Raw genomic sequence first — 16,541 nt, 5'->3', positions numbered from 1 at the left:
ATGTGTTTGTTAGTAAAACGATCGAGAACACGCGAAAACAACCCCTACGGCAGTCGAGATTCGCCTTAAACTGTATACGGTACGTCCCAACACACCCCCGTTGTCCGTTTCCCGCCACCGTAACCGCGTGGTTTTAACTAACCCGCACGTTTGCAACGTTGTCGACTAACCCGGTCCTCTAATATTGATTTGATACACCATTTATTCGGGGTTAGATAAAAGACTAACTTGGATATATTTGTTCACAAATATTACCAATTAATGCAAAAAAAATTAGGCACGCCTATGATTATATTTTAGGGGCGTGATTTCAACTTTCTTCACTACTAGATAATCGAACTTTTTACAAAAAATATGCCAAAAAATCGAGTTTCATAAAAAAACTGGTACCGGCTGTCGCATTTTGACCAAGCAAAGTTTGTTTGACGTCCAATATGAATGGGCAATAAGAGGATATCCTCTATGGTAAATTTGTGAAGATATCTTGCAAAAAATATATATGTGAAAAAAGTTTATTTAACTTTTTTTTAACAAAGGGCTTCAATATAAAAATTAAGGACATTTCTACACAAAACAACATAAATCCTATTACAATTAATCTAAATGACGACTCTTGATAATGAAACAGAACTAAATTTAATTATTTAGAGTAAAAAATTAATTAGCTATAGATATTCCTAGTTATGAATTTGTTGTTTTTTCTTAGTGCAATTCAATAAGATTATACCTAAATAAATAAAAAACAAATTATTACCAAGATTGAGACACACTGTACTTGGGAGTAAGGGAGACAGAATCAGTTGTACTTCGCATTTATTAATTTAACTAGTACGCCCATACTCACATCATACTAGATAGATGGGGGTGTTCCTTAATGATATGCGAATGTTTAAGTAGGTAGGTACATATGAAAAAATTACACATCATACCGTATAATTTGCCCATAGTAAACCATATTTAGTTTTTTTTTTTAATTTTCTTTGGTAACTTTGGAGAGCTGCTTTCCAAACAGATACTGCTGCCAGTGTCATCGTGCCTTGCCTCACATATTTTTTTATATTTTGCCCATAGCAATTCTATTAGCATTAATGGTTAGTTGGTTAGTTTTTTTTTATTTTCACAGTGACAGTATGAAAACTGCTCAAAGCTTTGAAAAAAAGTGGTTTAAGAGTCGTATCAGTTTTTTATATGAAACCAGCCGAATAAACGTTACTGTCTGTACGCTGATAACAATATCTCGACATTGAATTAAATCGGCAGCTTAAAATAAAAGAAAAATCATGGTTTCTCAAGATGTCGCACTTTATGGTATAACATTTAAATCGTGGTACAAAAGACCCCCATTGTCGTTTGCCTAAGGTTATCAGAAACCAAAAGTAACATGTGTAATTTCATGGCGACATTCTCCTGTAAACGATAAAGCCAATCCTTTTAATTACAATTTGCTATAAACATAACAGTTAACTTAGTGGTAATATTGGTTGTTTAACCTCGCGTACAAATAATATTTTAATTTAACTTACGTTAAGCGCAAATACACACGACTTAAGAAGAATTAACGTCTAACGCAATCTACCAAATGTGCGGGATGTTTCTGAAGGTGAGAAACGCCCGGCATTTTGGCTTGAGTGTAATAATATCACATACCCACATAACAATTGCAACAACAGTTCAGCGTTAGAAAAAGAATGTACTTAGACTGTGCGTTATAGGTTAGGAAACAATAGAATCCTGAGAACACATGCAAAGCGTTTTAGACTTTCACGTCGTGTTTGGAGTAGTTCTAATCTACTTACTTGAAAAATCACCAGTTTGTAGTATGCACAAAAACTGAAACATTCCGGAAAACAGTTGGAAACGAGAACGACAAGAGGTTAGGACCATAGACAAACTAATATCACTACATTGGTTTTTGGTTAGACCTTATGCCATAGATCAAGGAGATCGGTTAGTTGCCATGAACTAGAAGCGATGATATTTACCTAACCCAGCTGATTGTTGCTCGATTCATAAAAAAAATACAAAATTTTAATAAGTTTGAATATTATCAAAATTACTTTAAATAATGATCTTTTCTTGTTTATTGCACTATATTTCGCACATTCTAAAGCGTGTATACTGAAAAGTATTCTAGCTGTATTAAAATTTGCGATGTTATGTGGGTAATGACGTTGTCGTTTTCACCTTAGGGGTCGTGGTTTGAAAGCTGGACCTTTGGACGACTTGCCTATAAATGCCTCTAGAGTCGTAACGCAAAATGTCTGAGATGACGTCATTTATTATCTGGTAGATGTAGACCTATTATCACTGCAGATGATTTATATCGCGTTGTATCCTATGACCCAACTTGTTCCTCCTTTGGGCGTCGTTTACTGTGCTATGACGTCATCCAGCAACGGTAAAAAAATTAAAACTGGCACATTTGTTCGTTCAAAAGAAACTACGACTTTTGAGTGTGAAAATGTCGTCGTTATAATGAGTCCGGTTCGTTTTAAAACGCCTTTCGTTTGCAGTGAGGAGGACCTTAAAAAATGGACTGTCGGAAGAGGAAAAGAAACACCTGTCGGCGTACATCAAGGGTTACTGATCGTCAGCGACTAGGAGATGATACGCGCGATGTATAAAAAATTACATTATCGTCATCATCGTCGCCCAGTTCCCCCCACTCGCACTCACCGCGCCCCGCGTGAGACTGTGATTAGTGATGAGGGTTCGCCCACGACATAGATAAAGTAATAAAGGAGAGTGTGCGACTCTATAGTACAAATAAGATAATTTTCCATTCTAACGATTCATATAAAATAATATTAATTATAATATAATAATAATAAAATTCTTAAATTTGAAGTAAAATAATACATAACCTTTCCAAATTAAACGAAAAACACATCTCGTTTTATAATAAATGTAACGATAGACAAATTAAAATATTTCTATTAGAAAACATTTTAAATAAAAAAACTTTGGACATAGCCTTCTAGGCGTTAGTAAATACCAACCAAATCCTTGGTTTAACCAAAATCACACTTTTAATATTTTCCAATGTTATAGCAGCGCCTAATCTATAGGTAAAGTTTCCATTGCTGAAAATTTCCATTTATTGTTTTTTTTTTTAAAAACTAAGATGGCATTGTTTATTTATTAAAAAAACTTAAAAACTGAGTCAACTAAGCTTAATGCCATCTTCATTTTTTTTCTGTCGGCTTCTAAACGGTTAAAAAATAATTAATACTTAGTAATAACAATAAAAAGGAGAAAGAATCGACGATATTTAAGAGGGTTTATCTTAAGAGGCTTTATTTCAAAACTAAACATATTGGGTTATAAAAGCAAAAAAAAGTTACTTACCTTAAGTGCATTATGGAAAAAAATGTTGCAAACTATTACAGTTAAGAAAATATCAAAAGTGAAGTTTGAAATTGTACACGAAACCATTACACAGACATTGTCCACGGATAAAAACTTTCTCACATTGGTTATGTCAGAACTATGCCACAGTTTATACTCTCCAATATTAATCTGGAACCTGAATAAAATGGTGATGTCACAAATATAAGAATGTTTTGTAACGTACATATACGAGTTCCTAAAAAAGAAAACACAAATTCTCTCATTATATTTAGCACCATTACAGAGAAAACGTAAGGAATATTCCATATGCATATACCAGAGATATTCATTGGTAAGTTTAACATTTGTTGTGCGATTGTAGCTCCCCCATTCGCGTAGGAACTGAAACTAGAAGCGAAACGGCAATTTCCGATTCGCACACTCTCCTTTTATAACTTTCCCCGTGATCCTCGACGTCGTTATGTGATAAAACGATGGCCGCTCACTCATCGAAGTTTTATTTATATGAAGTTAGCTTTAAGTTTGTCTCGATTCGTTTTATTTATTTTCTACCGTTTAAGGGATGAGGACGGCTCTCTCTCTCTCTGTAATTTTTATTTCCTTTTTCCCCCGTCGAGTCCCCTAGTCCTGGATCTAACTTTTACGCGTGTCGCGGACTCTAGTTAATTTTTTCTTTTGGAGTTTTCCCGATTACTTTTTACGTTTACGTTATTATTAACTAAACCGTATGAATAAATTGAATTTGTTATAAAAGCGTGCGGTTTTATTTTCCGATTGCGTTGAGAGTCAGTGCCGGCTGTAGGACTTAAATAATTCAAATAACTATTTATTTATATCTTACTTTTGTCAATAAATTTAGAAATTAGCACACCAAATAACTACTCCGATAGCTACATTTATTTCCGGCATTTAAATGCATTTTTATTGCTTTTTGTTAATACAATTATTTACTATCAATTTGCAAATTTGCAAAAGTTTTAAATTTGGCGTTTGGCGGAAATTTAATTTAATTAAATTTATGGGGTAATTGTTGGCATTCCCAATTTAAATGTTCAAAATAAACAAATATTAAATTATACAATCTCGATTTATTTAAATGATACACTATGCATATTATTATTTTTTCCGAAGGATCTTGCAAAAGCCTACAGCTTTTGTTAAGCATGTTCATGACCTTTTAAAACACAATCATATTTTTTTGCAACTGTGAAAACTTATTTTTTTAACATTTAAGCAATTTGGCGGATGCGCAAGGTTTGGTTCCATCGCTTCCAGAGAAAATTTACGAGCAATTTTGGTGATCGCACCCACTGAACAAAATATTGCACGCAGACGTAACTTCCTATTAATTTGTATCATCGAGTTTCTTGATTGTGGTGGATTCGCAATCATTTAGAAATTGTCAATTTTATGTTCAATCATTTCTTCAAATCCTTTGACAACGCAAAGGCTTAAACATTAGGAAAGTTCTGTTTCCTACTCAACCATTTTTTTCAGATAAGAACTATTGTTCTTCTGTTTTATTGATAGTTCCCTCCATATTTAAATGGGAAAGTGTTTAAATTACAAATAAGTGTATTAATATTATTAAAATAATGAATGAGTTGGTTCCACTTAACAGATTGCTGAAATTTGTGCTAGCAATTGTTTAAGCCGCACCTACAAAATTCTAGGTTTCTTTGACAATTTGAGCAGCTTACAACCACGTTTAAATTAATAAGATTGGCATTTTTTTTTTATAACAATATACTTTGAACCTGCAGCTTCCATCTAGCCTGCAACCGGCGTGAATGGCAAAAACTCCGGGACTGGTAACACATCAAGCGACCCCGTTTCTAATCACAATTATTTATCACGGCAATATAGAAATATATATTTTCTAAATTTTCAAGGAGAAAAACAAAACGCATAGTGTTGAGGTTTTTAGCTATCGAAGACATAATTGTAGGACGGACATTGAGCCACAAGCCTTTAGCCGTTCCGAAAGGGACTATCGTTTATTGAAAATTAATGTTTATATCTTTTACCCTATTACACATAATAAATAACTACAATGCAGCCCTCGGAATACATTGTAAAATCCAAAATGGAAATTGAAGAGCGGCTTTGAATTACCACAACCATTAACCAAAACATACATGTAAATGCACTTCTAAAATGCTTAGATATAAAATCACAACCTAACCACAAAGTATGACGTCATACCAATATTGTTATTAAACCGTGGTCGTGCGCCGCTTATTTTTTAAATCATCTGGAGAAATAACGATGTTATTTTTTTGTGGACTAATATTTAGAAAAAGCAAAATATCCCGTTAACTATATACCCTTAAAAAGGTAACAATTGCAAAACTGCAAAGAAAAATATTAATCAATGAATGACAAATTTTCCAAATTTTAAAACAAGGTAATCATTAAATTGACTAAATTAATTTTATTTTTTATCTGCTAATTTGAAAATATTAAAAGAAAAGAAAAATGTAAATATATAAATAGAACTTGCTGACGTTTCACCAATCGTTCCGTTCGTTTCTTCGGAGCTATAACTGAAATGAAACTTGCTGTTTCAGTCGCAGAATATTTGTAAATAGTAATACAGTGAAGTTTTTTTTTTCAATTAATTATATATATATATATATATATATATATATATATATATATATATATATATATATATATATATATATATATATATATATATATATATATATAGGGGGGGCTATCGGGCTTGTGGAGCCCATATTTAAGGCCCCAACACCGGTACTCGAAATAGGCCAACTAAAACCACGACCTATTACAACGTATTTATTTCATGCAACGAAGTCCTCTTATACAACATTAAAAATATATAAACGATATAAAATCTCTATAAAACAAAATAAATAAGTACTCGTTCACGTATACCCGATGGAATGCCAAAAAGAGTAGAAAATTAACAAAACTGACCTTCAAAATAAAAAAAAATATCCCCCCCCCCCAATTCCGCCCTAACGTACGTCTTTTTTTTTTGTTTGTTCCGCGGACTAAAGAATATCACCCGGCTAGTATTAGAGCTCGTCGTGTTTGGGCCCGGAAAACTCCGCGTGCGAAATGTACCCATTCTTGTCCTTGTCTTCGTGCTGGAAAATCTCCTCCACCAGTTTGTCGTGATCCGCGAGCATATTTTTCATTTCTTCGCTAGGAGTATCGCCTTCCGCCGCCACCATTTGCTTCTTCAAATAGTCGCTCACCTGGAACGCGAACGTTAAAGGAAAAGAGACCGAGAACCCGGTTCCGTGACCGGAAAACTTGGGATGACAGTTACATAACCCCTTACTTCTTCACGGCTCAGCTGATTATCCTTGTCGGCGTCGATCTCTTTGAACACGTTGGTCGTGGGGGCGGAGTCGCCGATGTTGATCAGCTCCACCTGCGTTGAGATGGTAAAAATTAGTGACTCCGCAATAACACTTAATGCCTTACAATTGAAGAGTAGAAGCAGGAAAGGTTGCGAGAAATGTACCATCTAAGGAATGTAACACGAAATTTCTACATTTGTTACAATAATAAATGTATTTATTGACTTACCTCGAACGTCAGGGTCGCACCACCCGGAATCACGTTCCCCGCGCCCTTCTCGCCGTACCCCAGCGACGCAGGGATGATAAGCTTCCGTTTCTCACCGACGCACATGTCGGTCAGACCCTGGTCCCATCCTTTGATCACCTGTCCCACACCCAGCTGGAACGTGAACGGCTGATCGCGATCCAGACTGCAATTACAAGTGCAAGTGCCATTTTACTACACTACTAAGTACATTAAACTTATAAATAAGAAGCGGAAAAAGTTAAAAATGCATTTTTCGCTTTTTGTGTCTGCTTTGCTCAAAATAAGCATTTTTTTCCAATAATAGAAAATGTATTGCATTTTATTGCATTTTCCAAGCTTTATATAGAAGTTACATAAAACTATATAGTATTTACTGAGATTTATGGAGATTTATTAGGATTTATAGTGAATTATTTGGGATTTGGCCGGATTTACCGAGATTTATGGGGTTTTATTAGGATTTATAGGGAATTATTTGGGATTTAATCGGATTTATTAATTTTAATTAAGTATTTATGGTTTACAATATTTTGGATAGATTCTTACACCTTGTTTTTACGTGTTTCTTATTATCATTTTAGGTGAGTAATAACTCACTTATACATGATTAGGTTCATAGATTTACACAGCATAGACCTATACTATAGGCTATTCCCGGTAAAAGAAATAGATTCTTTGTTAAATTAATGAAATTATATTACAAACATATTCCGATAGATCAAAAGTCAAATAAATTGTGAATTGTGCCTGACTCTGTCTGGTAAAAATTCGACTTTTCTTTCGGTTTCGAAAATTGTACAAAATAAGCAACTTATCATAAAAAAATTTATTCTACTGTGAGATATTTCAACGTGCACAAAAGGGACAAATAGACGTTTATTTTTCATTATACGACATTGTTTATGAAAAGTCCAGCGTACTGTGCAGATGTGCAGGAAAAATAGAAAATACTTCAAGGAAGAAGTACCTTTAACCTTTATTAAAGGACATGTTGCCCTATAGTATTTCTTCCTCTTGTGCGCTCCATTCGCGGACACACTGTATATGCGTATTAATTTTACGATGTATTCTTAACAAGCGTTTTAAACAATTTTTATATCCTTAAATTGCATTATTTTGTAAAATCAAATTTTATACTAAAATTTAAAATGGACTATCACAAATTTTATTTCTATTTCTTATTTATATATTTATTTATATTTCTTATTTATGTAGCTGTGTAATTTGTAAAGCGTTTCCCTCCGACGGTTGTCTTCTTCCTTCCGCTGCCAAATTTAATATTTCCTCCCCACTTCTCGCCACGCCAAAGTGGTGGGGACATTTACTTCTGTCGGAATATTAACATTAAATATGTATAATTGTAGGAACACGAGAAAGAAAATGCGGTGAGATAGAATAACTGATGCGAAATGATTATTCAGTAAAAATTGGAGTATACGTTTCGGTCTAAAACCATTCGTTTTCATCCTCTATAAGTTTTGTTGCGTGAAGGTAAAAAAAAATAGTTGTTGACTTTACGGCACAGTTACAATAAAGTTATGATGTCTAACGTAAAAGCTGTAAGTCTGGCAACATTGCTGTGGGCATTTTTGAATCCTGCACGTTCAAAAACACATGGGTATTGAATGTTAACGTTCCAACTTTGGCAGTTTTCGAGATATTTCAGCCTTACTATACGAACCCGGCATGTAAGTACACGCATTTAAACTTTAAAAAAACAATTAAAGAAAGGCTCTCTTGAATAATTAAAATCAGATTAATTTACAATAAAATTCAAAATATTGAAGAAAGTTTTGATAATTTTAAAGCGTATTTCCCCACGCTACTTTTTCATTAAATAAAAGGTGCTACAAATAAAAATGTTGAATATCAACTACGCTTTTATTAAGCTGTTTGTTAAGTTTCCAAGAACATAAAGACAAAAAGATGAGTTACAAAATTTATTATAACAAACATATCCACTTAATCCATTTTCTCATAGTTGTCATATTTTAGGTTAACTTTCACCACAGTAAAAGAAGGATTTATTTAAAGTTTTCGGGTTATTGTCCTCTTCTGCTATTGTAGTTACTGAAGAAAAGCATTTAGAAGGTCTGAATATGTTAAGTATTTGATTCCAGATAAAGTAATTGATTACATTCATAAAAATTCACTGTATGGTGCAAAGAATAACTTAAAAATGATTCACTTTAAAAAGCTTTAGCTAAAATGTTACTATTCAGTGGAAATAGTATACTGAAATAAAATATCTTATTTTGTTTTCTAAACAATTACCATATATACACGATAAACACTATCTTTAACATATCCCCATAAAAAGAAATCTAGTTGTGTGAAATGACATGATCTAGGGGACCATCCAATGAATCCTCCTCTACCAACCTATTTCTGTGGGTAATGATAATTTAAAAATTGACGAACAGAAAGGAGGATAAATATTGAAAAATTTAAAATAAATGGCAAAGTATTATAAAGATCTTTCAGAAAAAATATTATTCTATACTTTTTGAAATGATGTACATCTCATTCAAATTCCGTGGCCAATATCTTTTTAACCTTTAATATTAATGGAGGGTATGTATTGCTATTAATAAAAAAGTTAAATAATTGCAAAACGAATTAAGAAAAAAATTATTCCATTCAAAAATCGAGCCACCCTGTATCCTTATAATTTTGAATTATGCATACTAATACCCTCTGCAAACTTTTACTCTGTACCTGAAATACCCAAAAAATTATTACAAGACGTATATAATTTTTAAAAAAAAGAGACACAATTTTTTTCACAAGAAAACTAGTTACGCCACTGGAACGTATGTAAAAAAAACTTGGCCAAGCCAGTTTCCACATTTTCCATAATTTAAGCATACTCGAACTACAAACGATGTCTTCAAGACTAAAGAAATTATCCAAAACCACCCTGTATCCATCTAAACCTTTCGCAGCTTTGTCACGTTGACAAAAATCGAAAGAAATCGCGAGACGCGATAAGTCCAATTTTTTCCAATGAGAAACTCAGCTGCACTCCATAATTCATCGGGCGAGAAGCTATTTGAATAAAAAATTTGCCCTAGCGTTCGCAGTTTCATAAATATTTGAATGGCGCGACGGCAACACGGAAAACCCCTCAGCGAACGTCACTGGCAAGGTTCGCGTTCTTTTGCGCAACCATCTTAAAACTGCATCGTCGTACAACTTCTAATCCGAGAGGATTGCACCGGGGGAAAATGTGAGCCATGTAAAAAAATATTTGTAATGCCAACAACGTTTGTGCAATGTCTATACTCTATAGTACAGTGAATATAACAAAAAGGTTCTTAAAGTTTATGCATCACGTCAGGAATGTGATTTAGAAAACGTTCTTTATTAATGCCAGAAAATACGAGAAATAGATGAAAAGTTTTTGTAATTTATGTCAGTGCAAAAAATATTTACAATGTATCGAGCTTTGCAACATTAGTGGGAAACAATGAAATAATATAAAAAAGAGACAAACAGAGAAGTAAATGCAATACTAGATAAATGTGTCTAATGTGCAAAGAATGTCTACTATAATTTTAAAAACAGTTTTTAAAATACTTCCAACTAAATGGTTTATAAGTTAAGAATTTTTGTAATGACTATGAGTCTATAGAAGGTTTTCATAAAATAGAAAATTCATGGCATTGCAAGAAATATGCCTAGGACTACGATTCACTTTTTTAAAAATAAATATCTCATAAATGTGTGAAACAGGTTATAAATTTTTGTATTGGTAACGAGTCTATATGAGGTTTTGGTTAGTTATATTTACAATGTTAGTAATATTTACAATGTTTCGGCCTATGCAACGTCACTGAGAAATAATAATATGATACAAAATAGTTTCTAAGTCATAGAGAAGTAAATGTGAGGCTAGAAAATGTGCCTAAAGTTTGCGGAATGTACAAAAATGTCGAACGATTTAATTTTTTTTTTTTTAAATACATACAACTTAAATCTGTGACACAATTTATGAATTTCTGTATTGGTAACGAGTCTATATAAAGTTTCCATATTTATGCATTGCAAAAAATATTTACAATGTTTCGATCTTTGCAGCATTAAATAATGAAATGATATAAAAAATGCAAGGCTAAAAAAAGTGCCTCAAGTTTGGGAAATATAGACCGATGCCTAAGCTATCAATTTTTTTTTTAAATACATACCACATAAATCTGTGAATCAGTTTTCTAATGGCTACGGGTCTAGAGAGGTTTCCATATCATAGAAATCTACAAGTTAACTACATTTTTCGCGATATAGCAGCATCTGAAAAAGGTTTTTCACAGACGGGAAATTTCTGTAGTGTGCTGATAGCTTCTGTAGTGTTTAGGAAACGCCAGGAATAGAAATAATGTAATGGCAAAAAAATAAGCGTTACGTGTTAAAATGAAGTATAACAAAAAAAATGTACAACAGCATTTGTAATGTCACAAAAAGTTTGTGCAATGTTTGCGATTCAATTGGAATTTTTGAAATAGCAAACATAAGTATCAGCGATATGTTGAATATAATTAATTTAACTGATTTCCTCGCCCCACGCTGGAGTAACAGTTGAGGAAAATACTTGCAATGTTGCAGCCATGTTCACGACAAATGCAGGGATTTCCGTACTGCTAACCTTAATGCCTAATGGGAAAATGGCATTCTCAACGGTTCGCAGAGTCGTAAAGGGACGATTATGATGGGCGTTAGTAGTGTAGTCGTGTTCTCGCCTTAATCGTGACAAAGAATTGACGCAGGTAAAACTATTCCAAAGGAAAAATGTACTCAGAACTGCAGATGCTACAATATGATTCATTTAATAAGACTGGTTCAATCGAGAAGCAAACTATAGTAATTCGATAACAAATATGGGAGCTAAGAAGCCACAATTACATATTATTATATCTGAAATGGTCAGTCTCCTATTAGCCTATATTCTTGATTAGGTAATTTGTTTTCCACCAACCTCCATCAATGTAATCAAACTACCTAAGTTGGACTCATTGTGTGGTCAAAAGATAGTTTTGGTTAGTTAGTTAGCGTGTCTAGCATTATTTAAAAACATGATTTCATTCCATTTCATTTTTATTGTAGGTTTAGTTTAGTATTCCTGGTAAGGTCTTTTGATAACATTAAACATTGAAGATCATTGAAGGCACCTATTTCGAGCTTGGATCCAGTTATTTACTCTTCTGTGATGTCATTGTCTTCCCTAACACTCCTGCCGATGACATGCTCAACCAACCTAGTGCAGGCTATTGAGATATATATTTTTGGTTTTGTCTTCATAAATTAATTTTTAAGCCTGTTTTTTTATTTCTATTTCGAACCTTAGGAAAATGTCTCTATGTGTCAATTTTGTATATTCTAATGTTATGTTTAGGACCATTATCAATGTCGTAGGGATCACATACATTCTTTCCCATCCTCACATTATATATTATATCCTCCGTGCACGGAGATATGTTTTTTCCGAAAGCGTAGCTCTTGTATTGCTTGCCACTACTTCTCTACCTACTCTGTCACATGAATGCTTAATGATGATAAAGTGATGAAATCCCATCATTTTTTCATAATTTGTGTGATTGTAAAAATGTGGTTTGTGGGGAACTTTTTTCGGTCTGACCTCGCTATCTCTTCAGTGTATGGCACCAGAATAGTATAGTGTATAGCATTTATTTAGCACAAATTTTTCGCGGTAGTATGAACATTTGTCCTTTTTTAGAGATGGGGGCTATTACACTTTTCTTCCATACACATGGTACCGCTGAAATTTTCCAAATACTTTGGATGAGTCTATCGATAGACCTTTGTAGTGTTTCTCTATCATGTTTTATACACTCGGCAGGTATATTGTCGCTGCTAGCAACATTGTTGTTTTTAGCTTTTTATTGCTATTACTGTTTCTTCAATATTTCAATTTTATGTAATTTTGGAGCAAAACAAAAAACTGTCAAACACTTATTTTAGTCCACTCGTTGGTGACAAATCGGAACGGGAAAACTTTATATAATTTCAAAGAGTGGCGTCACTGACTGCGACAACAATGACCATTTACAAATTAAAGTAGAACAAAAACACTAAAATGACACTAAAGTAAAAAATTCAACAACCATTTTCCTGAACACATTTCTCATACACTCTAATTGTATGATGTCTTGCATTTAGTAGCGTTTCCGGATTGTCTCTTAACTGATTGATTACCTCTGAAGTCATTTGAAGAAGTTCCGCGACATTATTACAAGGACTTCTGTGCACGTGATTTGTTACGTGCCCCAAAAAGAAAAAATCCATTAAATTAAATCGGAGCTGTTGGCTGGGCAATCCATAGTTCCGCCGTTCCCTGTTTAACCCCTGGGATATTCCATTTTAAGAAATTTTTTAACTTGCACAACATTGGGAGGAGGGGCAAATCTTCTATATATTGTTCCTCCTCCGACATTGTTCTGCACTTAATTTTTGAGTTTTACGAAAATAATGAATTATATTTATATTCTCTCAAAAAATAAAATAAAAATAAAAATAAATAAAATATCAAGTTATTTGCATACGAAAGTTGGATTAGCACCTTATCGTTCCCGACCTGTAATTTTTCGATAAAACGACGGCGTACTTCGCACCATTTCCCGAATGAACCGAGCCGCACTGTACGAGCGATAAATAATAGTACATTAATCCGTGATTAATGAAGTAAACGGGGCCAACTGTTTTTTTTTCAAGCCCGCGGACGTTTCTTTCCGTGCGGGGATTTACGCGTCCATTTTTCTTTCCCCCGGATCCCCGCTAAGTCCGTCGGATAAGCGCATAGACACCCCCTAATTCTATTATAAATGTTATAAATAATTTATCGCGAGCCGATGCATCGTTCTCACGGGCTGGTTTGTATTTTTCGAGGATTCGATCGTATCGTCTTTGTTTTTATCGGCCACGGTCACCGAGGCCGTTCGGCCATGCCGTCATCAATGCTTGCATTTAAGTCAAGAGTGGCCAGAAAATTCACGACTATGGTTGGAGTGTATGGAAGGGGGAAGGGGAGACGAAACTAAATTGGTTTCATAGTCTGGTGAAGAAAGTGGAGGTCGAGTCGGTGTGCTAGTAGAAGTAATTTTTTTCTTTGAGTTGTTGGGTAAAATGGAGATTCATTAGGTGAATTACAGAAGTAGAATTTCACAAGGATGTCTCCAACATGTATTTTTTATCAATTTCATAATAATGAAATAAAAATATTTCAGTACAAGATAGATTGGCAGTGATATTACGATTTTTGGCAATTTGCGATTCATATAGCAGTTTGCTTTTTAAAATTACCAAACGAATGGTTCCGAATTAGAAGTCGTCAGAATTCAGGACAATGGTTGAAGTGTATGGAAGGGGGGTTGGGAGACGAAACCAAAGTGGTTTCAGAGTTTGGTCAAGGAAGTGCAGGTCGCGTCAGTGTGCTAGTAGATGAATTTTTTCTTTGAGTTGTTGGGTAATATGGAGATTCATTAGGTGAATTACAGAAGTAATTAGGTGGCTGAGGTGAGTGATAGTAACGTTGAAAATGGGATTCGTGAGGAGACTGGTGACGTGCGGAAAGGTTCTGATGTTGCTGTTGTTGGCTATGAGAATTTAATGGCAATCTCCGGTATACATATTGTGCTACCGGAGAAGAAGGTTTTTTCTCTCGACCAAGAACAAAACATAGGAAATCCCAATTTCCACCATTTACATTCTGAGAATATTGGCTTCGAGTGTGAACAAAACGATATGCACTATCTTGGCTCCAATATCGAGAGTTTTAAACATTTGGTGGTTACCAAAATAAATAAGAACTAAAAGTTCAGACAACAACGTGTCTTTATCAAAAGTAATATTTACAAATAACCTGCTACTATATATACCAAAATATGTCAATAAAACCTTAACTAACTTTGTTGTGAGAATTTAAGTTTAATGCTTTTTACAAAACTTCTGGATTCCTTCTGCGTCAGTTACAATTACGTTGTTAATCTCCATGGGTTCCAATAAATTTAATTTTATACTTTTTGTGGCTGCATGTAAAATATCAAAATTGTCGTCAAAAATGTGTTTTCCGTATTTAACTGTGTAGCATAATTAGAATCTGGACTATTGTTTTTAAACGCTCTTTTCTGTTCGTTAATGCGTTTCTTAAAGGATCTACCTGTTTGTCCAATATAAATTTTAAGACAAAATCCGCATTTCAACTTGGAGACACCTGATTTTTGAGATTTTGGACATTTCGTGTTTTTTTTTTTTTTTTAATTTTCCTATTGTGTTGTTAGTTCTGAAAGCTATTTTAAACCACATAATGACAAATGTTTTGAAACTTTTTCACTGAGTTCACTTATGTATGTAATCGTTTTAAATTGTTCGTGTTCTGTGTTAGGTTTCGGATAAACAAAGTTGTCTGGATTTGTTTTTTTATTTATAATTTTATCGATAATGGATAATGGAGTGTGCGGTGTATAAAAGAGTGAAATGCAGACCTAATCTCAAAAAATAAGAATAATTTAAATATAAGACGAAATACAAACTGACCTTGTTTTTTGTCCTAAAAACGATATCTGAATAAAAATATAGGGTGTTCCTTTTGAAAATCTTGAGATTTTGTTAATTGAATTCGCCAAAAATCATTTAGACCACCCTGTATAAGCTGAGGCGCATCTGTCAAACTGGTTGAGTAGTGCATCATCTCCTTAGTCTGTGGTTAAATTTTCGTTGCAATACCTGGATCAGTACCATCACTACACCATTTTATATGGAGCTATCGAAATATGAAAAAAAAAAAAACCTCAATTTCTACCTATGCAAAATTCGAATAGGAATTTCTTAGAAAAGTGACCTTTACTTTTAAGAAAGGACTCCAAAAATAACGAAATATATAGGGCGTTCCATTTAAAATAACAAACGAAACTTCTCTTCATATCTCCTATGAGTTTGTAGATCGTATAGTGGGTCGTTTTAATTGGCACACGGTGTGCATCTTGGCTTCTAGTGGGATACAAAAATGCAGATATTGTGGCAGACGTTGTTTATTTAAATAAAAAATTACTTGCAGCTGCCAAAATTAAATTATTACATGGAATTTTTTCGATTTTCCCATATACTTCTTATAGCATTTTTATTTATTACCTTAACGTTTTAAAAAATTGTGAAGTTTTAAGTAATTTCGGGAAAGCCATATAATATTTCTTGTTTTCAATTGTTATTTATTGCTCGCAGTACTAACACCTATTTAACATATATTGGTTTTATTTATAATGGTTTTTCGACTCCAAATGAAAGCAGAGCTTTAAATAAATATCAAATACAAAACATTTTCAAATCTTATAAAAAGTTAGGATTGAATCGCGGCTTTGACCGATGCCAATCGGCAAAATCGCGTTTTCTCGTTAAAAACAGAGGGCAACGAGAGGTTTGCTTTTCCTTCGACCGGAAGTAAATAATGAATTTTCCGGAATTGACAAACAAAAGAGGACCGTAAACGCCGTCCTCGATCTTAAGTACCCCCCCACACCCTTCAATTTCGTGCTAGCCACAAAGGAAACTGTAACCCTTGGCGGGTTCCTGTCTGGGCTACGCTACGTTTAGAT

General features: G+C 33.7%; 2 protein-coding genes across 9 annotated transcripts in view; one reads left to right on the top strand and one right to left on the bottom strand.

Annotated features, from left to right (window-relative positions):
• LOC132697904 (FH1/FH2 domain-containing protein 3) overlaps positions 1–4,386 on the top strand; it is a 120,950-nt gene extending 116,564 nt beyond the window's left edge. For 6 of the 7 annotated variants that reach the window (XM_060663651.1, XM_060663650.1, XM_060663653.1 and 3 more), the window contains one exon: positions 2,514–4,385. In XM_060663651.1, the coding sequence (XP_060519634.1) occupies positions 2,514–2,587 (74 nt within the window). In that variant the 3' untranslated portion in view covers positions 2,588–4,385. Of the gene's footprint in view, positions 1–13; positions 80–2,513 lie in introns of all 7 variants that reach the window. The other variant, XM_060663656.1, reaches the window with a different exon arrangement.
• Positions 4,387–6,143: 1,757 nt separating this feature from the next.
• LOC132697860 (FK506-binding protein 2) overlaps positions 6,144–16,541 on the bottom strand; it is a 38,196-nt gene continuing 27,798 nt past the window's right edge. The window contains exons 2-4 of one of the 2 annotated variants that reach the window (XM_060663570.1): positions 6,919–7,102; positions 6,656–6,760; positions 6,144–6,581 (exon numbers count right to left, since the gene is read on the bottom strand). In XM_060663570.1, coding sequence (XP_060519553.1) covers positions 6,399–6,581; positions 6,656–6,760; positions 6,919–7,102 — 472 coding nt within the window. In that variant the 3' untranslated portion in view covers positions 6,144–6,398. The remainder of the gene's footprint in view (positions 6,582–6,655; positions 6,761–6,918; positions 7,103–16,541) is intronic. The other variant, XM_060663572.1, reaches the window with a different exon arrangement.

This window comes from Cylas formicarius, unplaced genomic scaffold (genome assembly GCF_029955315.1).
Source record: "Cylas formicarius isolate icCylForm1 unplaced genomic scaffold, icCylForm1.1 PGA_scaffold_2__14_contigs__length_35257938, whole genome shotgun sequence".
In the NCBI taxonomy this organism is placed as follows: Eukaryota; Metazoa; Arthropoda; class Insecta; order Coleoptera; family Brentidae; genus Cylas; species Cylas formicarius.
The sequence above is the reverse complement of the archived record's forward strand: the minus strand, read 5'-3'. Positions and strand labels throughout refer to the sequence as shown.